The 12,002-nt window shown below is 42.2% G+C and overlaps 1 protein-coding gene across 1 annotated transcript; it reads left to right on the top strand.

Annotated features, from left to right (window-relative positions):
- The first annotated feature begins 255 nt into the window (after positions 1-255).
- Positions 256-9,495, top strand: ZNF662 (zinc finger protein 662). The gene is given in 5 exon segments (XM_055281242.2): positions 256-578; positions 2,167-2,187; positions 2,189-2,294; positions 2,942-3,055; positions 6,374-9,495. Coding segments are annotated over 5 exon segments (1,359 nt in total). The 5' UTR covers positions 256-488; the 3' UTR covers positions 7,402-9,495.
- The last annotated feature ends 2,507 nt before the right edge of the window (positions 9,496-12,002 follow it).

The raw sequence follows: 12,002 nt of genomic DNA, 5'->3' as shown, positions 1-12,002 counted from the left end.
GTGCAGTCTAGTGAAGTACCCGCTACCTCCTATCAGCAAATATCTGTCCACCTAGGGTGCAGCGAGCTGGAGAGGAAGGGGTGGCCTAGAGCGCCGGGGAAGGATTCCTCCCCAGCCCCCTGCACCCCCCTGCACCCCCCTACCCCGGTAGCGGCCCCTGGGATCCTCCGTGTCTCCAGGAGAACCGGACCGCTCTCCTCTCCCTCCCCGAGCGAGAAAGGACCACAGAGATGCGGCGCCCTCCGCCGTCCTAGAGCAACCGGAGCGGCCCGAGCCCCGGCCTCCCGGATGCTGGAGTCTGGCTGGCGAGAAGCACTGCGAGTCGGGCGTGGGCCGGGCAGGGAGTGGAGTCGGGGTCTTACTCTTGGGGCTGCAGGGCGCAGGGTAGCCGTGTCAGGCCTGCCCAGGTCCGGAGGGCTCCTCCCCGACCTCAACAGCCTCTGGTCGGGTCTGGCGCGCGCTCGCTTTCCCAGAGGGCTACTTGGGCTATGGCGGCCGCGGCGCTGGCGAGCGGGACACCCCTCGGCCTTGTCCTCGAGCTGCTGCCGGGACAGCCCGCGCTGCCCCGGGCGCGCCGGGTGAGTGCGGGGCGGAGCCTGGAAGCAGGCTTGGCCCTGCCCTGGGTTCTAGGCCCGGAGACGGGGTGGTGCGGCGGCTGGGAAATGGGGGTAACCCAGAGTGAGGAGCCTCGAGGGACAGGCAGCACAGCGGAGTCGACACCCTCGGACCTGAGCCTCGAGGAGAGCAGACGTGCAGCGGCACGGGGTTGAGCCGACTGCTGGGGCAGAGCGCACAGAGTGCCGTTGGGGGCGATGAATGGCCAGAATTTCAGAGCCACCTTTACAGAGCTGGTTATGTGTGAGCTGGGTATTAGGTTGAAAAGGAATTTGCAATGCAGGAGCAGGAGGGAAGAACTGGATATTCAGGCAAGAGTAGCCACAGGTGCAAGGGCACAGAACAGGGCGAGGAAGGAGTTTGGTTTCCCAGTGGAATGGTGAGAGGATCGGAGGTGAGAATGGTGGTGGCTGATGATCCTGGCCAGGAAAGCTGGGTCTGTGAGTAGTGAATGGAATTGTCTGTAGTGCAGAGGAATGTGGACTCTATTAGGCAGACAAAGTTGAGCCAGCCAAAGCCTTGGAGCCCTGGAGTGCTGGATAAATAGCTGTAGAGACTTTGTAGTGCACAAGGACTGACATGCAGTGGGCCAGAATGGGCTCCTCCACAGTGTGGAGACTGAGACCCTGAAGGAGGCAGTGGCTGAGAATTACAGGAAGTCTCAATGGCTAGAGGTCAGCAGTATTTGTTTCTTAAGGAAGAGGATGAGAGAAAGAAGGTGCAGGAGCTGAGACTCCTAGAGATATAGAAAATGGGGACATGGAGATTGGGACGTGGGGAAGCAAGTGAGGTGGGATCTTTGTGAGAGTGTGTTGCGGGTGGGGGGGGGGGGTGCAGGGAGTAAAGTCACAACGAGAATCTGCCCTGTTGAGTACAGTGTCCAGAGCAACCTGAATGTTCTGAGGAGCCCTAGCTGCCTCTGTGGCTGGTGGCAGTGACTGAAGAGGACAAAGGAGGAAGAGTCCTATACAGGGGCAGCAGGGATGGCAGGAATGGGGACGGAAGGCAGTGTGGCATAACAGGCAAGAGCCAGAGTCAAACAGGCCTGGGTTCTGTCTCAGTTCTGGAACTTTGGGGGAAGTTAATCCCTCCGAGTCTCAGTTTCCTCTTCTAAAAAATGGATCTGATAGTAGGCTATAAGACATAAAGAATATGTCAAGTGCTTGGCACAGGCTTAATAAATGATAGTTGTTATCAAGGGTGGGTGACCTCTGAAGGAGGACACGTTGTGGAGAAAGGATGGGACCTAGAGCACAGATGTGGTTTGGGGTATAAGGATGAAACAAGAAAACTTTTGCAGACTCATGAAAAAGAGGAGAAAATGTTTGCTGAAATAAAGATGAAGAGACATGAGAAAATTAAAATTAATGGCTGATGCCTTGTCTCTTTGTACATAGGAGGCAAAAATCTTCTGCTGGTAGAGTTCCTGTAGACATTCAGAATCCAGAATCCCCACAGGCACCCACACAGTACCTTTTGGTGCCCTGTCTCCCCTTCCTCTTGGCCTGGTCCTGGGGTTGTCCTAGGGCATTTAAACACATGTTGTTGCAGGAGTCAGTGACCTTCGAGGATTGTGGCCGTCTACTTCTCTGAGAACGAATGGATTGGCCTGGGCCCTGCTCAGAGAGCCCTGTACAGGGATGTGATGCTGGAGAATTATGGGGCTGTGGCTTCCCTGGGTAAGGGTCTCTCCCTTGGGGCCCTGCCTCCACCCTTCAGAGTTTGCTGGCTCCTTTTTTCTCAAAGGCTCAGGAGTTGTTGATGACCCTCAGCTCAATGGCAGCTTCAGGCTCTTGGGTTTTTAATGACCCAACCTCAGAGGTCGTTGGAAAGTAGGAAGTCCTGGTATCAGTTTGGGCCTTATACAGGACTTCCTTGCCCCAGAGTGAGAGGTGCCAAACCCCTACCCTTGTGTTGTGGGTATAGTGAGAAGAGAGCAGATTCATGGTGCTCCACTGAGCCTTCAGTTCCCCGCCCTCTCGGTTTGCAAGATCCAGCCTAATTCCAAGCATCCTCATGAGGATGTCTGAACTTGAGAGCTCTAAGAGGGAGAGGACAGGTAAGAATTGAGGACTCAATTCCTCAATGAGTGAAATCATCCATTTGCTAACTCAAACAGTTACTGAGTCGTCTGTCAACTTCCTGACCTTTGTAAGTCTCCTGGCCCCTCTCTTGTCCTTTCCCCTGGAATTCCTTTTCTTGTTCTTCCTAGTTATTTCCGTTTTTTTCCCCTCCTGCCCCTGAAGACACTGGCCTGGGAGGAGCCTTGGGATTACTCTGTGTCACGCCACTCACCTGCCTGTCCCATTTCTTTCCTCTTAAGCAGCATTTCCATTTCCCAAACCGGCTCTGATTTCCCAGCTGGAGCGAGGGGAAGCACCCTGGTGCTCGCTTCCTCGGGGAGCTCTGGATGGAGAGGCCCCTAGGGGCATATCCTCAGGTGAGTGAGGGCACATGTGCCAGTCATCTGACCAGTTTCCTTGTCTTGATCTTTAAAGTGTCATAGGTAGGTGTTTTTTTAATCTAGTGTTGTAGACACTAGTGGGATTGCATTTCTTCTCTGTGTTCCCATAGTTTTATATCTTCTTGAGTCCTTGTTTTATTCATCCTGGCTCCTCTGTGTGCCATCTTCATTAACCTGTTTTGCCTCTTCCCCATCTCTGCTGTTATCGTGGCTACCACGTATCTTTGCCCCATGAGTTTCCTGTTTACTCTGATGTTGGGTGCCCTTTCTACTTCCTGGCCTATTTACAGTCTTCCAGCTTGGGATATAATGGCCATCTTTGTCATTAGAAACCAAGAACTCTCAACCCTCAGCCAAATAGTTCCTATTCCTTAGGGGAAAGCCCTGGGATTACTTTAGGCCCAACAGGACTTTCTTACTCTTAGTTTCCTAGTGATAACTGTGTTTCCTGGTTGCCTCCTTGGCCCCATTTCATCTTCCCATAGGGCTCTTCTGTGGGCGCAGTGAGACTTGAGCTGTGCTCCCAATTTCCTCATTCTCACAGTTCCTTGTGTCTTTTCATATTAGAATACTCTTGATTGCAGGTATTAAAACCCAGTTCAAACTGGCTTAAAAAGAATTTGTTGTTTCATGTAACTGGGAAGTCTGAGGTAGAGTGGGCTGCAGGTACAGTTTGATCAGAATTACATTCTCTGCTCTGTCTCTGTATGTGTTGGCTTTGTCTACAGTCTGGCTCCCCTTTTGGTTGTAAGGTGATTGGTGGTAGTAACAGGACTCTGCTGCTTCATACCTAGGGGAAGAAACCTGGCAGGCCTTCCTTAGGCTTTAAACATTGTGAATCAAAGTGCCAAGTATGCTCTAATGGACTACCTTAAGTCATATGCCAGCTCTAAATCAATCACTGTGGCAAGGTGACTACTGTGCACTGATTGACTTGGTCTGAATTGCCGATCTCTGAATCAGTCTCTCATGTAGTGAGTGGGATGGGATTAATCTGCTTAGCTTAGCCAAGTCAGAGCCTACCCTAGGAAGTGGAGTTGGGATACCCAACTCCCCACTCCAGCCCCCTACAAAGGGCATAGCTACTTTACAGTGGGGAGTAGTGGAAGGGGTGTGGGGAGACCACCACAGCGTCTTCTGCATTCTCAGTGCTTCCTCTCCTCACCACCTAAGGGAATTTCTCATCTTTGCTTTGCTTTGCTTTAGGTAGAAAACCAACAGCTAAGTTACTCCTTGAGCAAAATTCTAACTCTCTGACCTGCAGCTGACTTCCTTGGCACATACCTGTCCCTACTCAAAGTCCACTTTTGTCTTACAGAAGTTAATACTCAGAGGATACATAGTCCCTGGATTTGGCAACAGAAAAGGTTGTCATTTGAAGGTGTAGAATTGATCTGTTTCTTAGGAGGTTTTGGATGAAGGTTACAAAGAGACAGTTCTAGCGAAAGCAGAAGTAAGGTGTATTAGAGTACATCTCTGTGAACAGAGGTGTCTGTTACTGAGTAAGAAGTGACTTTTGGAAATGGCTGAGTGAGGGTGTGAGTCCATTTCTTATGGATGCCATAGAGAGACCCCATCCATTGAATCTTTGTGGAATGAGAAAGCAATAAATGGATAGGAAGGAAACTAGGAGATTATGGTTTCCCAGAATAGCCTGGCTAGACAGGAAGTTCTCAAGAATAGCTATTTACAATTCCATCCTATCCTGATTCTATTCTATGTGAATTTGATTTCACCTCCTGGGGATAGGTGAAGAAGAGGCCTTCGTCTTTTCTATTTCTTATTGACATTTTAAAGTAAGTGATATGTTTCATATCTTTGGGAACTGATGGAATTGCAACTTCTCTGTTCCAGTATTTTCTATCATATATATAATATATATATAAAAAATGTATATATAAATATATGAAAAATATATATAAATATATAAATAAAATATATATGTATATATAAAATATATATAATTATATAAAGTATATATAAATATATAAATAAAATATATAAAATTATATATAATATATAAAACATATAATTATATATTTTACATATAATTATATATAATTATACATATATAATTTACATATATAATAATATATATTGTATATAATTATATGTAAAATATATATTATATATAATTATATATAATATATAATTACATAATTATGTATAATTATATAATTATATATAATTATATAAAGAGTACTTCGTCTCTATATATTTTTATATATAATATATAATTATATTTTAAATATAATTATATTTTATATATAATTATATATAATTATACCTTATATATAATTATATATAATTATACCTTATATATAATTATATATAATTATACCTTATATATAATTATATATAATTATACCTTATATATAATTATATATAATTATACCTTATATATAATTATATATAATTATACCTTATATATAATTATATATAATTATACCTTATATCTAATTATATATAATTATACCTTATATCTAATTATATATAATTATACCTTATATCTAATTATATATAATTATACCTTATATATAATTATATATAATTATACCTTATATATAATTATATATAATTATACCTTATATATAATTATATATAATTATACCTTATATATAATTATATATAATTATACCTTATATATAATTATATATAATTATACCTTATATATAATTATATATAATTATACATAATTATACCTTATATATAATTATACATAATTATACCTTATATATAATTATATATAATTATATTTTATATATAATAAAATATAATTATATTTTATATATAATAAATATAAATTATATTTTTATATATAATATATAATTATATTTTATATATAAATACATATATCTCTTTATATATAATATATATTTATATATATATATATATTATAGGTTCTCAGGTATACCACTAAGGATTCCTTATTTCTGAACAGGTCCTCTGCCCTAAGTCCTGGTGTGTTCTTCCCATGTTATAAACTGTACACAGCTACCTAGGAGGAATTCTGACTTTGTTTCCCTTAGATTCAATTCACCTGTTTTCTGAGAGCCTACCCTGGTACTTGGTTTGGTGCCAGGAATCATAGCCCACAGGGATTCTATCTAGTTGCTGTCTTTACTTTTGGTTTCTTTCTGTGTATTAGCCTTGTTTTTGCCATTTTCAGCTAGAACAGGGCCACTGAGACATGGGTGGCACTTAGAGAGAAGTGGGTATATTAATACCACTTGGTGACCTTGTTGCTCTGTCATGGATAATGATGACATTTGGAGCTCTGATTTCTTTCTTCAGAGGGTGTGTTGAAGAGGAAGAAAGAAGATTTTATTCTGAAGGAGGAAATTATCGAGGAAGCACAGGACCTCATGGTCCTATCAAGTGTACCCTGGTGGTGTGGATCCCAGAAATTATGGTTTGGGAAAATCTGTGAAGAGAAAAGCAGGTTAGGGAGATGGCCTGGTTACCTCAATGGGGGAAGTATGGAAAGTTCTACAAATGATATTATAGAAGTGATTGTCAAGGATGAGATGATCTCAGTAGAAGAGAGTTCAGAGAATACTGATGTCAATAACCTCCTTGGTATACATCACAAAATTCTAAATGAGCAAATATTCTATATATGTGAGGAATGCGGCAAGTGTTTTGATCAAAATGAGGACTTTGATCAACACCAGAAAACTCATAATGGAGAGAAGGTCTATGGATGTAAAGAATGTGGGAAGGCTTTCAGTTTTCGATCACACTGCATTGCGCATCAGAGAATTCACAGCGGGGTGAAACCCTATGAATGTCAAGAATGTGCTAAGGCCTTTGTTTGGAAGTCAAACCTGATTCGTCACCAGAGAATACATACTGGAGAGAAACCCTTTGAATGTAAGGAATGTGGGAAGGGCTTTAGTCAGAACACAAGCCTTACACAACATCAACGGATCCACACTGGTGAGAAACCATACACATGCAAGGTGTGTGGGAAAAGCTTTACTCGAAACCCAGTCCTTCTTCGACATCAGAGAATGCACACTGGGGAGAAGCCTTATGAATGTAAGGACTGTGGGAAAGGCTTCATGTGGAACTCAGATCTTTCTCAGCCCCAGAGGGTCCACACTGGGGACAAGCCTCATGAATGTACTGACTGTGGGAAAACCTTCTTTTGCAAGGCACACCTTATTCGACATCAAAGAATCCATACTGGGGAAAGACCCTATAAATGTAATGACTGTGGGAAGGCCTTCAGTCAGAATTCTGTCTTAATTAAGCACCAGAGGCTCCATGCTAGAGACAAACCCTATAACTGTCAGATCTCTCACCTTCTTGAACATTAGAGAGTGCATAATGGTGATACTTGTTTATAATTCTTATGCTGCAGGAACCCTAGAGACAAAATGAGATGACGGTTCACAATTTGCTATGACCCTTAACTTTAATAGCCAGTATTATCTTGCCCTTTTGAACATTTACCATGTACTCTAGCAAGACTGGTCCCCCTGTTCTATGATGTTTTAACAAGGCATCATTTAGTTTGGCAGCTACTCTGTATCAGGTGCTAACCACTTTACATACATTAATTTGCATAACAATCCTATTAAGGCAAGTGCTCTTCTCCCCATTTTACAAATGAGAAATCTGAGTTGAAAGAGGTTATAAAACTCATTCAGGGTTGTTCAGCTAGTAAGTTACAGAGTTGAAATCGGAGCCAGGCCTATCTGACTGCAGAGTTTACTGTTCTTTACTTAATTGTACATATTTATGTCTCTGCCCATTTTTATTTGCTTATTTTCCTGTGCTTTTAGTTTCCCTTCATCACTCAGATCCAGCTCCTTCAACTAAGCAGATCTCTCTTCCTCTTCTACTTGTAATCAGTACCACCCAAGTTAGTATTTAATTATGTGCCATCTTATATTTTTCTAATAGTCTCACGTCTCTTAGTCTTAACCCCAGCTAAATGACTCTAGGGACCAACAGTACATTTCTTTTATGTTTTTCAAATCCTGAAACATTAATCTTTGACTAGATATAACATGCTCATGATAAAAAAGAATTGAAATAGTTGAAAAGTGTGTTCAGTGAAAAGTAAATTTCCTTGTCATTCCTATCTCTTGAGTTCTCCCCAGAGGCAATCACTGCTACTGGTTGCAGTTCTTTTTTTTTTTTTTTTTCTTAGACGGAGTCTCGCTCTATCCACCCAGGCTGGAGTGCAGTGGTGTGATCTCAGCTCACTGCAAGCTCCACCTCCCAGGTTCATGCCATTCTTCTGCCTCGGCCTCCCAAGTAGCTGGGACTCCAGGTGCCCGCCACCACGTCTGGCTAATATTTTGTATTTTTAGTAGAGACGGGGTTTCACCGTGTTAGCCAGGCTGGTCTCGATCTCCTGACCTCGTGATCCACCTGCCTCGGCCTCCCAAAGTGCTGGGATTACAGGCCTCAGCTACCACGCCTGGCCAATCCAGTCTTAAGAGACCTCATTGCTTTTGTTTTATGAGACATCATTCTGGGATTGGGAATATGTAAACTCAATTGGAGATTTTTTTCATAAAAATTTATATAGTTCCAGCCCCTCTCATTGCTTCCTATCCTAAATCCTCTCCCAGTCTGTCCATCCCTCACTACCATGATAGCCTACATTCTGATAAGCTGTGAGGCCACTGCCAAGGGAGGGAGAAATGGTCACTTTCTGGTGGTGGTTAATGCTTTGTTAGATAGCTTCATCCAGTCAATAGTTGAAAAGTTTTCACATAATCTGGTATCGGCATCAGAGTCAGAAATGCCCTCCCTAGGTCTAGGACCAAAGATAAAACAAACACGAGGAACATGTAGAGTCTACACAGGAAAGTAAAGAATTATAGAATTAACTAATTCCACTTGAAATCAGGAGTTTATAAAACAACATTTTTAGATGTGGTCATCTTTTATTGATTTCCATCATCTCTTCCCCTTCTCTCTGAACAGTTACCCAGGTATTCTTTGGGAAGGTATCGTTTCTCAGCTATGTGGTTTGGCACCACCACCATCTTCATGAGTGGACCCTGTTTGGCTTGTGTCAATCAGCTTATCCCATCCCCTTGGCCACAGAGCCATTGTGATATGAGGAGATACTGGCTCTTCTGGAAAAGAGAGGCTTTTCTTCATTTGAGAGCTACCGGAGGAGATATCTGTCTTCTGTGTGCCACACAGGAAAATATGAGGCCTAGAACTATAGCAACTTTTTTTTTCTGTTAAAAGGGGAGATTCTCAAGCTTCCAGGTGCTACCATATGGAGCCTAAGGATAAAGCCAATACCAAAGAAAACAGTGACTAAACAGAGAGAAACTTGGTCCTTGGTGACATCTTTTGAGTCACTAGACCAAGCCTTACCTGAAGCAGATCTACCTCAGAACTTTTCAGCTATGTGAACCAATAAACATCTTCTGTCAAACGAATTAGAGTTGAGTTTTCTGTTATTTGCAACTTAGCCATACTAATACTGTCTTGTGTTTGAAATCACTGTTTTCTCATACAGCTCCTCAGTGTCACCTTTTCCTCTTGCTTAGTAGTCTCATAAGCTCCTCAGTTATCTCAGTTGCTTGGAAGTTGAGCATCTAAATAGGTGGCTCTTGCTAGGTGCGGTGTCTTATGCCTGTAATCCCATCACTTTGGGAGGCCAAGGTGGGCAGATCACCTGAGGTTGGGAGTTAAAGACCAGCCTGACCAACATGGAGAAACCCCATCTCTACTAAAAATAAAAAATTAGCCAAGTGTGGTGGCGCATGCCTGTAATCCCAGCTACTCAGGAGGCTGAGGCAGGAGAATCGCTTGAATCTGGGAGGTGGAGATTGCAGCGATCCGAGATCGTGCCATTGCACTCCAGCCTGGGCAACGAGTGAAACTCTGTCTCAAAAAAATAAAAATAATAAATAGGTGGCTCTCATGACCTAAGGTTAATTTCATGCATACTACTAACTGATGCTTTAAGTCATACCATTAGTGCAGGAATTTTTGCTCCTTAGTTCAGCTAAAATCTGGGTTCTTATCTCATGACCAGGAAAAATTAGTCACAGGGACACATTGAAAAGTGAGGAGGGCAGAATTTATTAAGTGAAAAGGAAAACTCTCAACAAAAAGAGGGGTCCTGCATTCAGGTTTTCCATCTCACTAAATTGAATACCAGGCCACCACACATGAGTTGAAGAGCCCAGTCTTCTCCCCCTGCATGAATTCCTGGTGGCTCCACCCCATTCTCCCAGTGTGCAGGCAGGCCCTTAGTCTGAGCCACTCCACATTGATTTATTTCCCTTACTATGTATGTGTTAAGGGATGGACTTTTTCATCATGGGCATGTTTAGGCAATCCCCCTGTGCACAATGACCTGGGCAGCGTTTGGCTGTCTCCTGACTCTATCATTCCCCCCTCTAAAGAAGTACATCTAACTTAGGATAAGGATAAGGGTAGTGATCAATCTTAACTGCTTCCTGCTGATGGGGGCACTGTTTTGGGAAAATAGCAGTGAGATCTCCCTCAGAGGCCTATCTAAGGGTCCCTGGTAAAAGGTGGCCATCGTTTGAGATTCCAATTGCATGAACGTTCAGAGTTCAATGGCCTGAAGGTGAGAAGAGACAAACCAGGTTATTAGAAGACATAATCAAAATGAAACAAAGGGGGGATGGTAAGGACAGCTAAAAAAAAATCCTAAGGCTGCTGACACACCCAGATAACTGGTAGCTATAGTTATGCCTGCTAAGATTTTGGTGTATGGGGCTTGGCTTTGGTTAGCTCCCTTGGTCTTATTTTCCAAAAAAGGAAACCTCCAGGTTATGGGCACCTTATTTACTCCAGTCATCTGGCAGGATTTGCAAGGTAATTGCCCAGAACTAGAATATTGATCCAGATTTTTACATTACTCATCCCTTTTGCTGCTTCTGAGCTGCAGCCAGAGATTGCTGGTTGGTTCACAGGAATAAGAAGTGTTAGTTTAAAATGTGGGCAAAAAACTTAAAAACAACAAATGAGTCTAGAATCTAATGACAAATGTATAAGTCTTGAAACATAATTTCTCTCCAGTTCTCATTTTTGTTAAAAATAAATCGTGATAGGACTAAGTTGTTTGAAAAATAAACTTTAGTCTTGTATTTGGCCTGATTATTTGCATAAAGTGCAGCAAGAATAATTATGTTTACGTAGGCTTTTTAAATAGGTTTTGATGGAATTCTGTTCTGCAAGGAATCTTAGGACTTTTAAAGCTGAGCCCAGCCATGAGTTTGTACCCTCAAATACCTATGAGTTGGGTGAATTCCTTTCTTCTTGAGGTCCCAAGAATATGGGGTTCCTGGGCCTTTTAAAATATGACATTCCTTACTTACTGCAGGTTAGGAAACCTATACGGGGACTGTGTAGACAAGGTATGAAGTCAGTTTTCCCAAGGGGCTTTTATCGGCTCTGTAAGTCAAGCTTGATTCCTAAAAGGGAAGCATACCCTTCCAATCAAAGCCTTGGTAAAACAACCAGTTTCTCCAATTGTGTCCTGTTGCGAAAGAAAGTGATTCTTATTGCACTGATACAAAAAACTATATTGCTATAAATTAAGAATACTCACAACTAGTTTCCAAATTCTGGAGAAGCAAGTAGGAGAGAAACAAATATGCTCCAAATTTTGATCACAGGAGTATACCTTACTCAATTATTAAAGGCTGTAAATGGCCCAAAATAAGTTTCCTTAACTCTGAAAACAAAACAAGGATCAGCAATATTTCAATCAAAAACTTTAAAAAAAGATTACTTCAGTTTTCTTTTAGTTCATTACATTCTGTTAACTCTTGTTCATTGGATATTTATGAACATTTCAGCTCTTCATGAGTCCTGCATGTTTTCCTTTATTCCAATGTCACGATCTCTAAGGTTATCAGAAACCTGCATTTGAGAGCACCTGTCAAAGCCTTATGGCTGATTATTA

Source organism: Symphalangus syndactylus, chromosome 1, assembly GCF_028878055.3.
Source record: "Symphalangus syndactylus isolate Jambi chromosome 1, NHGRI_mSymSyn1-v2.1_pri, whole genome shotgun sequence".
NCBI classification, from domain to species: domain Eukaryota; kingdom Metazoa; phylum Chordata; class Mammalia; order Primates; family Hylobatidae; genus Symphalangus; species Symphalangus syndactylus.
The sequence above is the reverse complement of the archived record's forward strand: the minus strand, read 5'-3'. Positions and strand labels throughout refer to the sequence as shown.